The sequence below is a fragment of the Coptis chinensis genome, chromosome 4, assembly GCF_015680905.1.
Source record: "Coptis chinensis isolate HL-2020 chromosome 4, ASM1568090v1, whole genome shotgun sequence".
NCBI lineage: Eukaryota > Viridiplantae > Streptophyta > Magnoliopsida > Ranunculales > Ranunculaceae > Coptis > Coptis chinensis.
The window spans coordinates 93,296,750-93,318,901 of NC_141459.1; the positions used below are offsets into that span (position 1 = coordinate 93,296,750).

The window sequence follows — 22,152 nt, forward strand, 5'->3', positions numbered from 1 at the left end:
CTACTCGGGCAACAAACACTGGTTTCAATTCCAGATGCCAAGCATCCCTAGCGGTGATGCCTATATGGATCTGGTTAAGTGTCAAATACTTCGTTACCAACACGAGCAACTAATAGCCCAATGACTTTCTGTACTTCTTACTTGGTTTAGTAGTCGTATACTGTATACACCATCTTACAGATGACACAAATCTGTATTGCATTTCCACCAAGTAGTAGAACCACTAGAACCAGATCAACTATACCGCTTAGAAAATGCAGGCTAATCTTTAGTAGGTCATACACTTATACCTTGTCTGTCATAACAGAAACTGGAAACAGAAGGATAAATATACCAGAAATGAAAGGAACGAAGAAATCCAAATGGAGTTTAAAGGAACAATAGAATTCCAGATAAAAACCTGAATTATCTAGCTTATTCATCAGTGTTTTTCATTTTTCTGAATCTCACTGCAAAACTTTCTTGCTCTCCTCTTTCATTGCACGATCCCATTAATTACCTGAACTGCCATTGTCCACGAGCATGAAGACGGTCACCTCGACAGTCCCAGATGCCACAAGTGGCCCAACAACATTGCCACCTATGATATTCGTATCAGAGTTTCCACAGGTCATCATTGTTATAGCTGGGTTCTCTCCACGCCGGAATGAGCCTGATAAAGTTAGAATCTCTAATGGTCCAGGGCCAAAATCTGGTATTATTTCACCCCAAGCATTGCTGAGTGTGGCACTAACGACTTTACCAAATGCAAACAAAATGTAAACCATACATTGTCGCCTTCTTGCAACTTCGGCAAGGCTGTTGATTATGTCTGCACCACTCTGCAAATGCATAATACTCATCATGGGAGTATCCAAAGCTTCCTGTCTGGAGATGGGAGCCTGTTGAATTCTCATTGGACGAACCTGCTTCCGTCGACGACGGGCTCCAAGCTCTACAATATTAACTGCTTGTTCTACCTCGTTCTCTCTAACCTCTTCTGCTCCATTCCCATTGGAGTGTGTACTAGTGTTCCCAGACATTTTTCAGTTGAGTTCTACACACCTGCCCAGTTAGCCAGAACTAACAAATCATGTAAGCATATATGAGTGATACACAGAGTTGCATATTTTGTTGATAAGTCTAGCAGCTGTTGGTTTGTTTGTTTTTTCCTAATCTCTTGACTTGCGAATGAGATTAGGCTTCCATTCATGTAATACGTAGGGCGCACTTTGATTATGTAGGGCAATGCTCATTACGTCCCTCCTCATTTGTTGGTTTAATTAGCTGAATAAACTGTTGGGCCGTTGGGGTTTCCGGCAACTTTCAACCCACCTCGGTGTTCTAGTTTTTATCCGGTATGGATCAGACCAGTGTAAATATGGACATTCGAACAGTAAGGCTGATGGCTACATAGAGTGTGCGACTCAAATCTGTGTCACATTTTGGGAACTAAAGCAGAAAAGCAAAACAAGAAAATTTGGGAATGTGAAGAAGGGGAGGGACTAGGGAGTGGAAGTTATGGTTGGACTTACCAAAAATAATTTGGGTAGTTGGTTCTTGGCTGGCCCAAAACCAAACTGCAAAGACCTTATCGTAAGCAAATAACAACACTGTTCTAAAAGCAAATAAGAACACTGTTATAAAAATCGGTATAGGCGGTCTCTAGGCACTAGGCGGTGCTCAACCGACTCGCCTAGGCCCAAGTCATTTAAAAAATTGGTAAACCGATTAGGCGGGCTAGGTAGGTCTAGGCGGACCAGTCAAGTTTTTTTTTTTTTTTTTTTTGATTAAATATCAAAAATTAAAAGCCCCTGTAAACTTAAGATTTGAATGAGTTTAAAAGACTAAAGTCTAATGTAAATTATATGTCACTATAACAAATGAGTATGTTTTTATATAAAATCGATATTCTTCAACTATTATGTATTTTTGTAATAAGTATTTTTGTTTATGTTTATTTTTTGAGTTATGGTAAATGATTTTCTTCATTTCTTGTAGTATAGGTGTGTATTATTATATATATTAGGAAAAAAAAACCGCGTAGCCCGTCTAGGCACTGCCTAAAAGGCCTAGTGTTTTTTAGAACATTGAATAAGACTAAATGTTTAAGAAAATTCAAGGACCAGGAGCAGCCTTGAGTTTCAAGGTCCTATGCAAATTCCAAAAATGGGGTCTATGGTGAAAGAAAAGAAAAGTGTACTGTATATTTTGGTGAAAGAAAAGAAAAGTGTATATTTAGTTGTATTTGCACTATTAAAATTATTAAACTTAATTTAATAGTAGAAGATATATCATAAAAGAGTTGTGAGAAACTGTAAGAGGAGTTGCTAGTCAACCTGAAAAGTTGGAGTAGTCTATAAACATAAAGAATTAAAATTTAAGGTAGCGACTTTCTTTGTCATATTGGGCCGAAGTAGTTGATAGTTGATAGATTCGAACCTGAGCGGCTGAGTTCTCCTGAGTTTGTTCTTACTTTTTTACTTAATTATCAACAGAAAAAAGTAGACATTTCGTAAAAGTCATAGTCGGGCCTAGAGAGAAATAATGGGACTTTGACGTTGAGGATGACACAATTTTGAGCCTATTAGTATTTCATTCAGAATTAATTTAAATAGGATTAGAGTAGGGTAGGAATGTAGGATAGAGAGAATGGATCTTGGGCATGGCTAGGATATATTGGGGGCTTTATTTTTGACCAAGAGTTTGGGGGCCAACCACCCGTCTCTGTGGACTGTCCCGGGCCGGCACTGTCGAGGACATATATGATATATCCATTCATATCCCCATTTCAAAACCTTATCCTTAATATATGCCCACACAGTACAATCCACTAGAGAAGGCAATGAGTTGGGTTGGGGTTTTACATTTATTTATACTAGATAGGCTGGGTCCGGGTTTTACATGTAAATGTTACTAAATATCAGTGTTCTAAAAAAACGTTATGCGGTAGTTGGGCGGTGGGAAAGTGCCTAGCGCCTAGGCTTTCTAGGCAGTGCCTAGACGGGCTCGGCGCTAAACGGTTTTTTTTTTTTTTTAATATATATAGTAATATATACATATACTACAAAAAATAAAGAAAATCATTTATCATAACACAAAAAATAAACATAAACAAATATGCTTATTACAAAAATGCGTAATAGTTGAGGAATATTGACTTAATATAAAAACATATTCTTTGTTATAGTGGCATATAATTTACATTAGACTTAAGTTTTTTAAATTCATTCAAATCTTAAGCCTACACGGGCCTTTATTTTTTGATATTTAATCATTAAAAAAAAAAACACTTGACTGGACCGCCTAGACCCGCCTAGTCGGTCCACCGATTTTTTAAACGACTAAAACCTAGGCGAGTCGGTTGGGCACCGCCTAGTGCCTAGAGACCGCCTAGGCGGCCGCCTAGACCGATTTTTAGAACAGTGGTAAATGCTAATCCCAAACCTGTCTTATTGCCAACCCTAAATCCACATCTTAATGGTTGGGAATTGGGATGGACTTTCATGAGCATAAGAAGAATTAGGAGAAATTTTGATTGGTATAATCAAGTAGCAAGGAATGATTGGCACATGTGGTAGAGCAGAGCATGCCTGCTTGTGTAAGTTTTTATTTTCAAAAATGTTATAACATTTCACTCGCAAGTCCTTTTGCGAAAACTCTTGACAAGATCTCTTGTCATCGTGGGCGAGACAAATTACTTCTAAGGCATGCATGACCTTCATAAGAAAGCCAAATTACATCAAAAATGAAAACATGATCTTGGTGGGTAGAAAAAGAATAACAAAATTGTGCTTAAACTAGGCATGAAATTTGTTGTTGTGCCAAAGATGTGTCATACAATAGTGTCAGAAGAACAAGTCACCACTAGTAAGTAGTAACTTAAAGTTGTTCCATCAATCAAATTGGTCGTAACTATGAAACAACTAGAGAAGCACTAAAGTTTAATTTGATTAAATTAAAGATTTCTCCAATTTTAGAAACTGTGTAAACCACATAAAACACTAACGCATGGAAAATACATATTATCAGATTCAAAGCAACAACACTTTCATTCTGTCATGGATTTTGTAAATCTATCAAACACAATGATTAAAAAGTTATTTACAAAAAATAAAACAAATTGTATTGTGTACAAAATTAACTCATAAACCCTACAAGGAAAACTATCAAATTTAAAATTCAAATGATGAACAACAACAACAACCACAACCACAACAATAACAACAATAATTAATAATGAAGTTCATTCATCACCTTACCGCTTGGAGTTAGTTGATGTTATTCAGAAAAAAAAAAATATGAGTAGTGTCCCCGCCTTGCGACCAAAGACAGGTTCAGAGCTTGCCTAGATGTAGATTTTTTTATTGGGGACGGCTTTGGAAAAATGAGTTGTACCTGGCGGAAGAATTCTATCTGTTGAAAAAAGGAGGGTCTCGTTTAGGAAAAATTTTAAAACGCCTATGCTTGAAAAAATATCACCCTCTTTATATTTATTGAGAACTAATATTATTACATGGCCAAAAGAATCCTACCTTCCATTAAATCCAAAGAAAGGAATTATATCATTAACGTTATACCCTAAAATAACCGAATTGAAATAATGAAATAGAACACAATGTATAGTATTATACATCTTACAAATTTAGCGGATTAGCGGATATATAAATTTATAAACAACTAACATTTAATTATTATTATATATTTGTATTCAACCAATTATATACAACATAATGCATGTATAGTATTATTTTACAAATTTAGCGAAACTATTAATCTAGAGTTTAATACATTGCCCCAAGTTAGGAATGTCAAATTTTATTATTTAAGATGTGTTGTGAATTTACTGCATATTACTATATCAAGAAAATGTTGTAACTCTCTAATCCAATGTCGAGGCACAACATATATCATCTACTATTACCATTGACATTAATTAGTGGAAAGCCTATGAACCAACATTGTCTCTTGTGTGTTTCCATGGGTTGTGGGCTAGTACGTTGACATGTTTTCTTGCAGCAAGAAGAAATGTTGGTGTATATATATGAATACATATAGCTCAATATTTATTTTTCTCCTAATTGTAGTGGTACTCATACACAAATGAATGCTTTACATTACAATAGTGTGTGGTCGACTATAATACTCAAATGCACAACACTTGATTGATCACATATAATTTGATCCAATTCTGAAACAAAATGCAATTAAATTTGTACCAACATAATTTGATCGAGGGGGCCTTCACTTGTGTACACATGAAGTCAAGTATTTTTACCCTGTTATACCATTTGTTGAGATATATAGTCTCACTTGGGAAATTTAAAGTCATGCATAACATTGTATATATACAATTCTCTAGCCGCCATACCCTTTGCATTTTGGATTTGAGTTGAATGCAAAGGAAAATTTTCACTCGTTACCAAATATTGATCCAACTCAAAAACAATAGTATGTAAAAAAAATAAAAATAAAAATAAATAAAAAAATAAAATCCCTCTGATTGTTCATCATATATTTAATTTAACTATTTTTGGTTTCAATGTGACTCAAACTCTCTTAATTATTTGCTCTTGTTCATAAATGACGGGGGGCATAGAGCAACCAAAGGCACCATAATTCACTTCTACACCATTAGCAACATACATCTTCAGTGGTTGCACATTATAAACAGGTCCATAGGGAATAGGTATTTCGTGAGGTCCTAGTTGTTTACATGCACTAGATCCCACCGCAGGTGGTGGTATTCCTCGGTCATGGTGACTAAATCCTTGCAAACCCCCATTACTTGGAATATCTTCTAGCGGCTGTCCCAACACCAGTTGGGTTGAAACGTTCACTGTGACTATCCCATGTGCAAAAAGAGAGTCAACCACAGTGCCGCCTACAATATGCCCTGCAGGGTTCCTCAAGTATGTTGCCAACTCAATGAGACTCTGAACACTTGTCCCAAGTTGGATTGAACCCGTTAGAGATATAAGCTGCAGTAAGCCACGGTGAAGGTAACAGACCTCTCCATCTTGCAGTATAGCATTATTTACCACCCCACTTCCGTTAATTATATAAAGATCACAATGTCGCATTCTTGCAAATTTAGCTAGTGTGTTCACTATGTTGGCACCACTTGGCACTTGTATAACAGTCATGTGTCCATCCACGGTTCTTGATGGTTGAGCTATTAGGCAAAGAGGCGGTCCAACCTCGATGTAGGCTTCTTGATGTTCTCCATCATTTACTTTCACCTCTTCTATTTGGTTTCCATTCGGATCTTCTCTATGGATTCGTGACATATCTCAGTTAAGTCGTATACACCTGCTTAGGCCACAAATAATTAGCGTAGAGTGTTGTGATTAAATTTGTTAGAAAGAACAATCTTATCAATCAATCCTTAAATCTATTTGGTCTAAGGGGGCAAAAAAAACAAACTTAGCCACACTCCAAATAAATTTGTGTCCAAACCACAAAGACCTAGATATTAATGGCTATTTGTACGAAATGGAATTGAACCAATCAATTTCAAATTTAGCATATCAATAGAAAGGATAACATGTGCTGACTAACAAAGTCCGTAAAACATTTGGGTGATGATACTTGAGGTCTGGGGATCAAACCCCGTCAGCATCAAAGAGTTACTAATCTCATTTAAAATAGACTTGTCAGGAAAAAAAAAAAAAAAAAAAAAAAAAAAAAAAAGGCGGCAAATACTTGCTTGATTATATGTTTAATTTTGTCAATTAAGATCATGCCTAAACAAAAAATATTGTGGATCACTTTATTTCTACCCACAAAGCCAAAAATATTGTGGATTCTCCATCAAGGATAGTTACCCAAAAATTTCAAAATGGTGAAACACAATATACATAGTAACACAAATTGACATAATAATACCAAACAAATTTCATACCAATATACCCATTAATAAATCCCAACTGATGTACAATACTGCCAAAATATTGTAAACACTATTTGTGTGTGAAAATGAAATCGATCAATAGATGAGTAAGTGGCTACCCCTACTACCCCTATAAAGTCCTTAATTATATAAGAGTTCTCATTTTATAATCCAATCTTTGTAAAAGACTATGCCCTAGAATTAATTATTCCACAAAATTTCTTAAGTTTGACGGTTTAATTTATGACTAAACAAAAAACATTTATCTTGAGAGAATTTATTTTTTTCCACCTCCACTGAAAAACATTTTGCTACAGCTCTCTTAATAAAATTTATTTGGGGACAATGAGAATTAAATTTCTCATTAACAATGTGTTTTTGGAAACATAATATATTGCAAACAAAGTAAACAAATATGCATATTTCCCAAGAGAAAAAATTGTTAGCATCATAATCCAAAAAGTGAAAACTGTAAATTTAATTTTCGAATCGTGTGTGATCAAACATAATTACAATGCATTTGATAGAAATCTTTTCTACAAAATAATGGAAATCTTCTTGAGAACTTTTTCAGAGAAATTCAGTTGTGGCCTAAAACATGTATTAGCAACCACTTATCAGACAATATTATCATAAGATAACAGTTATGAATTGATGAATACTACAAAATTATTGTTTGTTTTCATTGCTTATTGTGAGAAATTAAGTATCTCTTGGAAAAAGTTATTTTCTCATGTTTGATTCAATAAACTAATTAAGTGCATAGAAATGTCATCTTCTTAATAATTCTTATTTTTCCTTTATTTATTATGAAAAAAAAGTCCAACCTTTGAAAAAAAATTTGTAAAAAAGCATTTCGTATTATTTTAACAATTATTCAAACCCAAACATTTTCTCTATCTGAAAATGAAATTGTTGGTAACCAATTAAAAAAATTGTGCATAGTTTCTTGTATGCAACCAAACAAACAACATTATATTTTCCAAAGAAAGTTTTGATAAGAACATAAGATACAAAGATTAAACCGCATACCAGTTCAACTTGATTTCGTTTAGAGAAAACGAATGACTTATCCAAATTGTAGTAGTAAACCCATCCACAGATCCACTGCTCAATAGAATTGTCCCACTTTGATCTCTTAGAAAATTTGAGGATCTCTTGTGAAAAATAAAGAAGTTTGTATGTCTCAAGAAATTAACTTTGGAAACTACATTATATATGCATTTATGTCTTTGCCTTTTATGGTTTAATTTTAATGAATACGTATAGATTGCGATTTTGAATAACTGAATGATTGTTTATTTGTCTTCTAGCAAATAACTTGGCAATCAAAAAAATTGTGGAAAAAACTGTGGAATATATTGTTTGACGGCAAATCATTAACTTTGAAGATTTTCAAACCAAAAGTAGTATGCAATTATGCAAATTTTCTATGAAAACTTCCAATAGGCCCTATACAAGTTCTCTAAATATGGGTCTTTTTGTTTCTTTTTTTTCGTATATTGGGCTTTTATAATTGATTTCTATTGGTTTTTTTAACACTATAGTAGGTTTTTGTAAGCAGAACGAGGCCCTTGTTTTTTCTTTATTTTTGGGGGTCCTATGCAAAGGGCTTAGACAGCATAGGCCTATGGCCGACCCTTTTTCAATGCATGAAACATGAGCTACCTTGAGAAATCTTGGATAGAAATTGGTGGCTATATGTGAAATTTGCATTGCTTCCTAGTCTTAGAGCATATTTAGGAAAGACACTATCCTAGCATCAAACACCAAATTTTCAATAGTTTGGTGTTTTTTCATCTTCAAGAGAGACACCTTTTGATAAAAACACCAAAGCAAATACCAAATCGGCCAAAATTTGGTGTCCGATTTGGTGTTTGCTTTGGTGTTATATCAAATCTCTCTCATGGTTTTGGAAAAACCACGCGGTGTTTCGAACACCGTATGGGCTTGGGCTAGAGTGTGGGCTTTAATAACGCGGTTTTGCAAAAACCGCGCAATATTTACAACACCACGTGCTCTAAATGAAAAAAACGGGCAAAAAATGGCTATATTTTTCTTTCATTATAAATTGAAGCACTCACACAATATGTTTTACACTCACTTCTATTCTTCAGTCTCTACTCTCTACTCTAAACCACAATGACTAGTGAAGAGCCAAAAACAAAATCTAGAGGGGTTTCATGGATACAAGAAGAAGATGTTGCTCTCACCAATAGTTGGCTACAAGTTAGTCAATATGGTGTAGTGAGCAAAAGTTAAACGCATTTTGGAGTAGGATTCTAAATACATTTCATGCAAATCTAGGAAGAGTAACCGAACGCAACTTTGCAGGCATGAAACACCATTGGACTTTTATTCAAGCTAATATCAACAAGTTACATGCTATTCTTTCTAAGATTCAAACATCTCCTCCAAGTGGCTATAATGAAAATATGATTGTAAGTATTATTTACTTTATATTTGTTATTTTGATTCACAAATACATTTTCAATTATAATTTAGTTTTTTCTTAATTGGTAGGTTAAGAAAGCAATAAATGCATATGAGATGCATAATGGGGTTTGGAAGTGGATGCAATGTTATAACATGGTGAAAGACTCACCCAAATGGAAGAGGCTACAATTGAGAAATGAAATGCGACCCACCAAAAAGTCGAAGTCAAACAGTAGGAATGGAGGTTCATCAGTCCTAATATCAACTGTGACAACTCAACCAATGGATTATGATCCACACCAAGTTGATGGGCTTGCGGATAGGCCTATTGGAAAGAAAGAAGAAAATATAAGAAAACAAAAAGAGAAAGAAGAAGGTGATTCTAAAGTGGAGGAATCCGCTAAGAAACTTGATGATTTTCTTGTGGAACTTTCTAAAACCACCAAAGAAAGCAATGAATTGGAAGCTCAAAGACAGTTGAAGAAAGATGAGATGGAATCCGAAAAACTTCAATTGAAGAAAAATGTGATGGATTGGAAGCTTAAAATCCAAAAAGAGAAACTTCAATTGAAGAAAGATGCACTCCGAGTTCGAGAAGATGAAAATGATATTAAAATACTAGGAATGAAATTAGAAGGATTATCCGAAGATGAGCGCGAAATTTGGCAACTCAAAATGGCAGAAATTTTACAAAAAATGAAGAATCGAGTTGTCAATATCACTGGTAGTAGTCAAAGTAGTGCAGAGTCTAAATGATTTACTTCCTACTTATATCTTTTAATTTATGACGTACTTTAATTTGAGTTTGTATCTTGATTTTAATTAGAATGTACTTCAATCGAATATTTTCTTTTAATTTGAGTTACCTTAATTTAAAGTTGATACTTTTTATCATTCTAAAAAAATTTTGGTAGAGTCTACTTTATATTTTCAAAATTCTCATATACACAAATTCTTTCATAAAACCACAAATACATAGAAATAAACTTGAAACACAAATACATAGAAATTGAAATGATAAATAAACACAAAGTCTAAATGAAGTCCAAATAGAAATAGAAATCAACGCCGACCATGCCTACTCCACAAATGCTCAACCAAGTCATTCTTCAATCTATCATGAACAACTTGTGAACAAACCCTCTCGACGTCAGATGCCCAATGAGATAGAACAAAGTGGCGTTTATCTTCAGATGCACCTTCTCTACTTGGCCTTTCATAATCAGGAATATACTGCGGGATATCCGTTTTGCGTTCATCTTCCACAATCATATTGTGTAAAATGATGCAAGCCCTCATAACAGTAGCCATGGTCTCCAAATACCATAACCTGCACGGATTTACTAAAATAGCCCAACGCGACTGCAATATACCAAACACCCGCTCCATGTCTTTTCTAGCAACTTCTTGTTTATTTGCAAAATATTTATCTTATGCAACAGTCGCTTAGAAATCGTTTGAATCAAGGTGGCATAATTAGGATAGATACCGTCAGCCAAATAATAGTCCATTCATAGTGTAGTTACAAGGAATAGCTTCATCATTGACTATACCATCAAATATTGGTGAGCGGTCAAGCACATTAAGATCGTTGTGAGAACCCGTCATTCCAAAAAAAAACATGCCAAGTCCACGTGTCATAAGAAGCAACCGCCTCCAAAATCACTGTTGGTTTATGCACATGGCTAGTGTGAGACCCTTGCCACGTGGATGGGCAATTCTTCCATTGCCAGTGCATGCAATCAATGTTTCCTAGCATTCCAGGCCATCCGCATTCTTCAGACTCTTTAAGCAAACGCTAAATATCTGCAGCATTTGGTTTGCACAAGTATTCACCTCCAAAAATTGTAATAAATTCCATCACAGAAATAGTGCATGCTTTCAGGACCAGTTGGCTCAGCAATATGTAACATATCATCTACTAGATTAGCTGGAGACCCATAAGCAAACATTTGTATAACAGTAATTACTTTGATTTTTGGGTAAATCCCAAACTTACCCGCATTGTTAACTTTTTGCTGAAAATATGGTACATGATGGTTAAAATGATTGAAAATACGAATAAACAATTACTCAGCCATACGAAATCGGCATCGAAAGTCATGGTCAGTGAATATAAAATTTGCGCCGAAGTAGTTAGCATTTATACGAGCCAGTGTTGCCTCGAACTGATAATTCTTGCATTTTCTTCCTTTCTTCGAACCACCATGTGGTTTATAAGAGGACTTCGTTTCTTGCTGGCACAATAAACCCAGACAATGTCAGACCAAGGTAGAGCAATAGCCACTAATTTTTTACAACGCTTAATTGCAGTGTTATCATTTGAAGAGCTCGAGCTCGATGAAGAAGAAGAAGATGAATGATCTATTGAAAAATCGTCAAGAGTTTCGGTAGTTTTTATTTATTTATTTTTTGCTAAAGAGATGAGTTTAGGATTAGAGAGAACATGAAAAATGAAGAGAGTCACGCAGGAAACACAGGGTTAAAAGATGATAGCATGCGGTGTGCGACACACCGCGCGGTTTATGAAAAATCGCGTGGGTTTGAACTTCTGTGGTGGGCGTCTATGGCGCGGTTTATCCAAAACCGCGACATTTGATGTCAACTTTTTGATGTCGCTCGTGAAGTTAGTTGGTGTAAGTTTGGTTTGGTATTTGGTTTGGTTAAAATATTTGGTGTTTTTTTGGTATCGCTACTAACTCCTAAAGATGCTCCTATAGAAAGTCTTTCATGTTCTTTTAAATTTTAATTGCAAGCCGGCCATATAATGGTTCCACTATCGTTTCTACAACACGAGCACATAATCTCTGTTGTAGTCTTGTAGATGTGGGCAGAGAACAAAATATCAGGATATAGGGAAATATCGATCCCCATTATCTCGACATATATTTAACATGGGGCATAAGTAAAAATCGACGATATGTTAAAATTTATCGTGAAATATGGACGATAATGGAAATATCAAGGTGAAATGTTTCCTTAATCCTAATCAGTAAACTGACGAAGTGCAAGTCTTCGTGTTTATCATCGAAACAAAAAAAGTGTGCAACTCTTTAAAGACTATAAATACGACATTGGATGCTACAAATGAAAGGCATGGACCGTCAACATATTCCAACCAATTTTAGTACTAGTAACTCTTTTGTTACAACCAAATTACTGGCAATCTCGCCAATCTCAAACTTTACTCAAATTCACTCTATATTTTGGATCGGCTGCACCAATTCGGTTGCCTACGTACCCATCTTGGGATCAAGCCGCCGTAGTTCACCTCTCTCTCCTCACCCTTCTATGCCTCTATTGATTGCCCCCCCTTTTTCTTCCTCCCTCCTTTCCTTTTTATATCCCTCTCTTAGGTTTTACTCATGGGGCATAGTATGGTCCTGGGCCTATTCTCTGGGCCCAATACATACTATGGTATGGGCCTTATCTCTTGGGGCGCTTATGTGATGCATCCCCAATATGGCTACTACATTTTTGCCCCCTCCGGGTTCGGCGGCGATGATGATGACGGGCGGACCGAAAGTCTTCAAACTTTCTTGTTTCTCTCTTTGAACTCTAGGTATCCACAGTATCCTGTGACTATACGTAGTTTTCTCTTCCTCAGGACATTTCATATCCATGTACTCTGCTACTGGACCATATGTCTGTGAAGTACTCAATCCATCAGTTCTCGTTCATATACCCCATTAACGTATCCACGAAGGATCTCATCCCCTTCGCTCTCTCCATTCAACTCGATACAATGCTCACAATGTGTCTCAACCTAGCCATAAGCTCTCCTTCATAGAACTCACTACTATATCCGCGAAGTGTCTCACCTCAGCCAACATCTCTCTTTCCGAAAACTTGTCACTATGTCCACGAAGTGTCTCAGCCCTGTCATAATCTCTCCTTCACATAACTCACTTCTATATCCGCAGAGTGTCTCACCCTTTCATTTCCCTTTTCCTAGGACTCAATTGTCTCATCCCCTTCACTCTCTCTCTTCAACTCAATACAATGTCCACGATGTGTCTCAACCCAACCAACACCTCTCACATAGAACTCACTACCATATCAGCGGTATGCCTTCCCCAGCCACCTGCTCTCCTTCTCGAAACTCATTGCCCTGTCTGCGGAGTGTATCACCTCAGCCACCATCTCTCCTTCAGAGAACTCACCACTATGTCAGTGGAGTGTCTCAGCCCTGTCATAAGCTCTCTTTCACATAACTCACTACTATATCCAGAGTGTGTCTCACTTTTCATTTTCCCTTTCGTAGAACTCAACCTCTCATCCCCCGGCTCTCTCTCTTCAACTCAATACCATGCCCACGATGTGTCTCAACCCGACCAACACCTCTCACATAGAACTCACTACCATATCATATGCCTTCCCCACCACCTCTCTCCTTCTCGAAACTCATCGCTTGCCCACTCATGGAGTGTATCACCTCGGCCACCATCTCTCCTTTAGAGAACTCACCACTATGTCTCAGGAGTGTCTCAAAATCATAAAGCTCTCCTTCATAGAAATCCTTATCATGTTCATGGAGTGTCTCTCCCTTTCATTTCCCTTTTCGTAGGACTCGACATTGTATCCGCCAAGGGTCTCATCCCCTTGCACTTTACTCATGGAATTCGATATCCCGATCCATGAAAAAGGGCCTCCTATCCCTCTTTTCTCTTTTGTAAATCCAATAGTATTGTTCCTTCGGAACTCCGGGCCATGGAGGGCTCATCCCTCCCCCCATCGCCCCTACTCAAGTGGAGTCTATTGAGGGGCCACTCTGTTTGCCCCAAGTCTGATTAGGATCTCATGACCCATGAGGGCTCATCCCCGCTATCTCTCTCTGGGTGGAGTCCGATGAGGGGCAACTTTGCTTTGCCCCGGGTTTGACTTCGAATCTCATGTCCGGAGGGCTCATCCACCCCACTGCTACTAAGAGTCAAATGAGGGCAACTCGGCTTGCCCCCTGTGGTTTGACTCGGATCTCATGTCCATGAGAGGGCTCACCCCCCACTGCCTCTGCTAAGGAGTGGAGTCGATGAGGGGCAACTTCGAATTTGCTCTCATGTTTTATTCAAATCTCATGTCCGCGATATCTCTTGTATCTCGATGGCTCGGCCAGGCTCTGGGGCTACTCTCTTTCACCTGCCTATCTCTTTGCCTTTCTATCCCATGAAGGGCTCATCCCCCCAGCGGGCTCGATGGGGTCTTGCCTGGGGGGCTCTCTCATTGCCCCATGTATCTCTAGCATCTCGATCCATTTTCTCTGGTTCGACCGGTTATCGCCGATTTAGGGGCTCTCTCATTGCCCCATGTATCTCTAGCATCTCTGATCCGCGGAGGGCTCATCCCACTCCGCGGGCTTGACCAGTTATGCGCCCGGTTAAGGCTCTCTCATTGCCTCATGTATCTCTAGCGTCTCTGATCCGCGGAGGGCTCATCCCACTCCGCGGGCTCGACCGGGTTGCCGCCGGTTGGGGCTCTCTCTCGGGTCCGCGGAGGGCTCATCCCACCCCGCACTCATTCGGATAGCCCCACGACATATCCGCGAAGGGTCTTCTCGAACCCTCCGCTCTCGCCGGAATGCACATCCGGGAAAATGGCTCGGCTTGCCCCATGTTTGATTTAGACACGAGGGTCCGCGGAGGGCTCATCCCCCCGCACTCGTTCGGATAGCCCCACAACATATCCGCGAAGGGTCTTCTCGAACCCCTCCGCTCTCCTTCGGAATGCACATCCGGGAACAGCTCAGTCTGCCCCATGTTTGATTCGAACACGAGGGTCCGTGGAGGGATCATCCCCCCGCACTCATTCGGATAGCCCCACAGCATATCCGCGAAGGTTCTTCTCGAACCCCTCCGCTCTCTGGCTTAGAAGCAGCTCATTTTTCCCCAAACTTGATTTGGACGCAGCGGTCCACGAAGGGCTCATCCCCCCCCGTTCTCTGGCTTAAAGGCAGCTCATCTTTATCTCTTCCCACACAAGAATAGACCAAACATCATCTAGTAAATATTAGCTCAATCTCCATTCTGTTCCACGGTACCACAGATCTTTCTCTTTCTCTGTAACCTGCCGCTGTATGTCTCTACATCTCTTTTGTAATCATCTTACCATTTGTATTCGGACGCTCCAATCTGTTGATCTCAGTCCCAAACTCTAGATCTCTTTGTTCCTCTGGATTTCCGAGTTATTCGTTGCATGCATCTCGCCTTCATATCACTATGTAACCTTCATGAAGGATTCCCTTTTTCACATGTACACAGAACAAACCTCTTTACGCGCATTTCGCCAAACATTCCTCATGCACTTACTTTGGCTGTGAAACACAACTATGATTTTTCCGGACTTTATGTGGAAGCCAAGGTTCAATCTCCAATACATACAAATAACTACACCGTCGTCCTACAGTTGATCAAGAGCAGTTACGAGAATATAAACACAATGGTTGGCCATGTAGGCTCTTTACCTAATTCCACTTGCACAAAAATTGGATCCAGTTTGAGGACTTCAAATCCAGAAGTGATATCTGAGTAATTAAGAGGGCCATATGAGGAGTCGTCCTCACTATCAATGGTAACCGCGTCATCAACGACCACCTCGTCTTCATCAGCTATCACCACATCTCCATCGTTGACGTCACCATCAACGGCCACTACGTCTTCATTGGCTATCACCACATCTCCATTGTTTAAGTCATCACCAACCTTACCAGTTATATCAAGTTACGCATTTTCAAATTCTGAAAAAACTGGATGGACATATATATTCAGACGACCGTGTGGTGGATGTTACCCAATCGTGTTTTCCTGTTAATAAATTCAGAAAACTCCATGTTAAGATGGCACTCTTTTCACTCTTTTCTGCTGCGGTGGTCCCAAAGCTTAAGGTACATATCACGGTGGCTTAAGAAAGCGGGAAGATTGGCTCTACGGATAGTGTTCTGTATTAAGAATATTTGCAACCATGAGGATAAAATCGTGCTTCTCTTTCATTTGCTTAAGAATATTAAGATTGGCTCTTGAGGTGGAAGTTGATAATGTGCATTATTTTTCCGGGAGGATAAAATCTGTGCTTCTCTTTCATTTGTAGCACCAAGCTTTCTGCTGCACTCTTCCCTTATTTCCTCTGGCAACATTGTCTATTTCACCCTCTGTTTGCTACTAGATCCCTTTGCTCAATCTTGTGCCACAATTCAACTTCGGTCATAAGGTCTTCGTGTCTACTATCACCGACTAAGTCTTCACCATTATCATCATCGGCTTCTATATCCATTATGCGGGCCTATTTCTCAATTCCATTAGCAGACATCCGGTGTGGATAAAGGATGCTCATTATTTTCGATTGTAAAGTTGTTGCTTCATGGGATCTTTGTTGGGGATTATATCAATACCAATCGATTCCCCACTTACCACGATAACTTGTATGAACACACTTCAACTCGGATAAATCTCAAATATCACAAACTACCTATACTAACATGCCCAACTCGCTAAACAACTATTAACAACAGATAATAATGTAAAGCAGTAAAAGCAAACCACAACACAAAGATTTACCGTGGTTCGGCCAATGATGCCTACTTCCACAAGAGCCGGTTCTTAATAAAGTGGGAAGGAAGATTACAATCTCTCCTTACAGGTCTCACCTTACTAGATCACTCTTATCTCTTTCTGAGGGTTATATCTCTCAGAAGGTTCTCTCTTTGTTTTAGTCCGGATTCCAATCCTTTCGACTTGTTTTGGTTAGGTTTTCCAAAACCTTGATTTTGGTTTTATCTCCAAAAACCAAATTTCGCGGAATCTTGTAGCAAAGGCCCACGAAAATTAGACTGGTGAGCTGAAGGCCAATGTATCGAGATCGAGCTGGTCGCCCCTCTATGAAGCAGTCGCCCTATTCTATCGAACTCGAAGAAGTCGCTAGCCGAAGCGCTGCGTCGACATTTCCACGCCGAATTAAGCGTTTCTCTCCACTCTGTTTTCTCTCCTCATGTGAGGGATAACTCAACAATCTCCCCTCCCGAACGGTGAGGGGGATACCTCCATGCAATTGCCAAATCAACGGGGAGGAGTGTCGCCATTCCGCAATAGCACAACAAACATCAAACTTACCTTTCGTAAGACTTTGGTCATCATATCCGACCCGTTCTTGTCGGTATGGATCTTCTCGATACACAAATGCTTGTCTTCGAAAGTACTTCTCTAATCCAATGATAACGCGTGTATGTGCTTGGATCTAGAATGAAAACTTCGGATTTTTGCTCAAGTTGATGGCGCCTCGATCACATATAGAACTACAAACTGTTTTACGCTTTAGCCCTAGTTAAAATCGAAGAACCTCTTCATCCATAGCAACTCTTTTTTTTAACTTTCGATGGCTGCAATGTACTTTCGGCCAGACGTAGTGGAGAGGGCAACACACTTTTGCAACTTAGATTGCCAAGAAACTGCTCCCCCGCAAAAGTAACCCGGATAACCGGAGGTGGACTTCATCGAGTCAACATCACCGCCATGTCTGCGTCGATGTAGCGCTTCAAGTAAGGGCTTACTTCCACCAAAACACAAACACGATTTGGAAGTGCCTTTGAGATATCTCAATATCCACTTAACACCTTCCCAATACTCTTTACCCGGATTTGATGAAATCGCTTACCACCCCAACGGGCGAAAGCAATATCCGGTCTAGTACACACCATGGCATACATCAAATTGCCCATCTGATGCATAAGGAATCTTTTCCATCCGACTCTGCTCATGCTCACCCTTAGGAGGACATCTCTTTGGTCATGCGGGAACTGGCCACCAAGCGGACAAACCGACCGGCAGGCTTTGATCCATGTTGAATCTCTTTCAACACCTTCTCAATGTAGCTTTCTTGAAAGCCACAACTTTCCACTCTTTACTCATCACGAGTGATCCGCATCCCAAGTATCTGCTTTGCTTGACCCAAATCCTTCATCTCAAAGGACTTACTCAAGTCTTTCTTCAGCTTGGATATCTTGTTGATGTTTTGGGCCAACTATCAACATATCATCCACATACAAAATAACCTGATATGAAATCCCTATCCGGAAATCTCTCGAACAAACACACAATGATCTAAGCGGACTTCTTGTATCCTTGCTTCCGCCATAAAGGAATCAAACTTTTATGTACCCATCGTCTCGGTTGCTTGCTTCAACCCATACAAGCTCTTTATCGGCTTGCATACTAGGTGCTCCTTGCCTTTGACCTCAAACCCCTGCGGTCCATGTAGACATCTTCTTCAAGGTCTCCATGAAGAAAAGCTGTCTTAACATCTAACCTGCTCAACCTCTAGGTTCATACTTGCGGCCATACCCAATACCACCCGGATAGAAGTCATCTTCACTACGGAGAAAAATCTCATCAAAGTCAATCCCTTTCCTTTGACCGAATCCCTTCACAACAAAGGCGAGCTTTGTGCCTTGGGTGAGGATTGTTCTCCTCATGCTTGACTTTGTATATCCACTTATTCTTGAGAACTTTTCTCCCCGTGGGTTTCTCAACTAACTTCATAAAGTGTGATTCTTATGCAAAGAATCCATCTCGTCATGCATAGCCTTCAACCACTTTTCCTTGTCTGTACCTTCAAGTGCCTCTTGATAGTACATAGGTTCTCCACCATCCGATAGTAGCATCACGTATGTGGTGGATACCGGTTGAAGCTAGTTTCCTCCTGTCGGACCTCCTTGCCCCATCTCTTTGGTGCCTCGGGAGTATGCACTCCTCGCTTGCTCGGGTGGTGGTTCATGCATCTCATCTCGCATCTTCTATACCAATAGGTTCTATCCCATCATGAGCAATAGGATTCTCATCATGAGCTTCAAACTCATGGTTCTCTGCATTCTCAATGCCTGACGTTCCACGGTAGGAACTTCGGTTCAATCAACAAGATCATTGGTGAAAGCTCAGTAGCTTCTCACCTCCTCAAAGTCTGCTATGGTTTGGTCTTCTAAGAACACAACATCTCGACTTCGGATTACCTTCTTGTTAATCGGATCATAGAGTTTGTAACCAAACTTTTCATCTCCATAACCCAGAAAAATGCACTGCTTGGCTTTGTCATCAAGCTTGGATCTCTCATCCTTCGGAATATGCACAAATGCCCTGCACCCAAATACCCTCAAGTATCCATAATCAACATCTCTGCCTGACCATACTCTCTCTGGATAATCACTATTCAGAGGCTTTGCCGGCGGCAAAGTTGATCACATGCACCGGTATGACGCATTGCTTCTACCCAAGAGCTTCTAGGTAGCTTAGAGTGAGATAGCATGCATCTCATCCTCTACAATGGTACGGTTCATTCTCTCTGCTATTCCATTCTCATTTGCGGTGTCTTGGGAACGGTGCGCTCATGACCGAATCCCATGACTCGGCAATACTCTTCAAATGGCCCAATGTACTCACCCCCATTATCGGCGAATACATTTCAACAACTTCCCTTCTCTCTTTCCACCATCTTTGTGGAATTTCTCAAACACGCCAAGTACTTCATCCTTGGTCTTCGGGACTATAGGCCCATATCTTTCTTGGACGATCATCAATGAATGTCAAGAAGTACAAAACTCCCTGGTGGGACTTCACTCTCATAGGACCACATAAGTCCGTGGTGCACTAGCTCGACGATGTGTCCTTTACGTGAGACGGGAATCTTTGGAAAGACACCTGTGTTGCTTTCCTACCAAACAACAGTGAGTACATGTATTTAAATGTGTACCTTTAATGTCCGCATGGCCTTTTGCTTAGCAAGAACTTCCATCCCTTTTATGCCCATGTGACCGCGGTCTCTTGTACCCGATTCGGATGAATGAAACTTCTTCTTACGCGCGTTAAACGCGCTTTACACAAACTAGCCTCGTGTTTTGTAAAGAGAGCAAGTTTTCTTTCATCCGTCGCTACTGATGGAACCTCTGCTTTCGGTTTCCATACCCCGTTACCAAACGAGTTTACAAAGCCATCGCCATCTAATTTCCCCCGAATTAAAATTAGGCTTTAACCGTATGTCGGGGACATGTCTTTACATCCTTGAAGTGTCAAGGTGTAGCCGACATTGGTTTCTATATGAACATCTCCAATGCCTATGATCTTGACGCATCTTTATTACCCATCCTCACTTCACCATATTCACCACACCTGTAGGTAGTGAAGAATCCCCGTCGCGATGTGGCGTGATAGGATGCTCCCAGATCTATCACCCACTCATCGACGACATGAGGTACTAAGACGGCCACACCCTGTCGACCAATTCCCACTTCAGGTCGCCGGTAGTAGTGCGGTAGTATCTCTGCTGTGTTTTCCGTTCCTCGCACCATGTCTTCATGTACACGCTTATTTTTCTCATCCCTCTTGATTTCTCGCACTCATATCCGAAGTGGCCTTTTGTGGCACAATAGTAACATTGCCTCTCTGCCTTAGGAGTTCTAGCTTCACCCCTAGATTTATTACGCCATCACCTCTAGAACGAGATGGTTTTCTGTTTTGACCTCTCCCCGTTTCTCTGTGAAAGGATCTCTCGAGTGAGAAGAGCTGCTTCTTGCACTCCTTCTAGTCTCCTCATTCAACAAAGACGTGGTAGCCATCTCCATGGTAACAATTCTATCCTTGGTCGCTCCATGTAGAAAACGCTAATGTCTCCCAACTTTGGGTAGAGAGCCTAATAGAAACAAAGCCTCAACTTCATCTCCCAAATTGATCTTCATCAAATGCATCGATTGATGATATTCTCAGACTTCATTAAGATGCTTTCGGACATTGAAGAACCTTCTTGGTACCGTGTTTTTGCAAACTTCTTAACGACTAGCACTTTGTTTCCACCCGACTTCCTCTCATAAAGGTCTTGAGTTTCTTCCATAGGCTGGGCGTGGTGAAAGACACCGCCGCCAATCCACCGCCGAATGTATCCAATCGGCTTTTACGTCAAGCTTTTTCCACTTCAAAATTTCATCGGCCTTTTCTGGTTTTACTCCCTCATTTCAAATGGGAAGTGCCAAGTCCTTGCGCATTATAGCAAGTCTTCCATCTTGGCTTTCCAGATGGTGTAGTCCTTCCTATTCGGACTCATCATACGAGTGTTCACGGAATGGTCCATCTCTACAAGTTATTTAACCTCAAATCTTCTCTCGGGAATTTCACAAACACCTTCGACCAAGATTCGGATAACACCCTAGGCTATTCTAACCAAGGCTCGATACCACTTGTTGGGGATTATATCAATACCAATCGATTCCCACTACCACGGATAACTTGTATGAACACACTTCAACTCCGGATAAATCTCAAATATCACAAACTACCTATACTAACATGCCCAACTCGCTAAACAACTATTAACAATGATAATAATAATGTAAAGCGGTAAAAGCAAACCACAACACAAAGATTTACCGTGGTTCGCCAATGATGCCTACTTCCACAAGAGCCAGGTTCTTAATAAAGTGGGAAGGAAGATTACAATCTCTCCTTACGGTCTCACCTTACTAGATCACTCTTATCTCTTTCTGAGGGTTATATCTCTCGTAAAGGTTCTCTCTTTGTTTTAGTCCGATTCCAATCCTTCAACTTGTTTGGTTAGGTTTTCCAAAACCTTTGATTTTGGTTTTATCTCCAAAACCAAATTTCATGCGGTATCTTGTAGCAAAGGCCCACAAAATTAGACTGGCCTTGGCTTCTTTAGCCTTTGGCCTTCAATGTATCTTGGAGATCGAGGCTGGTCGCCCCTCTATGGCCTGGTCGCCCTATTCTATTGGAACTCTGGCGAGCGAAGTCGCTTCATCCGAAGCGCTGGCTCGCCTCGACATTTCCAACGCCGACATCGCTGTTTCTCTCGGCTCTGTT

General features: G+C 39.8%; 1 protein-coding gene across 1 annotated transcript; it reads right to left on the reverse strand.

Annotated features, from left to right (window-relative positions):
* Positions 1-5,528: 5,528 nt before the first annotated feature.
* LOC147505733 (AT-hook motif nuclear-localized protein 20-like) lies at positions 5,529-6,269 on the reverse strand. The gene has a single exon (XM_086605617.1). It carries the CDS (start codon positions 6,267-6,269, stop codon positions 5,529-5,531), a length of 741 nt encoding a protein of 246 aa, XP_086461743.1.
* Between the last annotated feature and the right edge of the window lie 15,883 nt (positions 6,270-22,152).

Excerpts from the sequence above, each read along its gene's own strand:
- LOC147505733 (XM_086605617.1), bottom strand. The coding sequence starts at position 6,269 with ATGTCACGAATCCATAGAGAAGATCCGAATGGAAACCAAATAGAAGAG.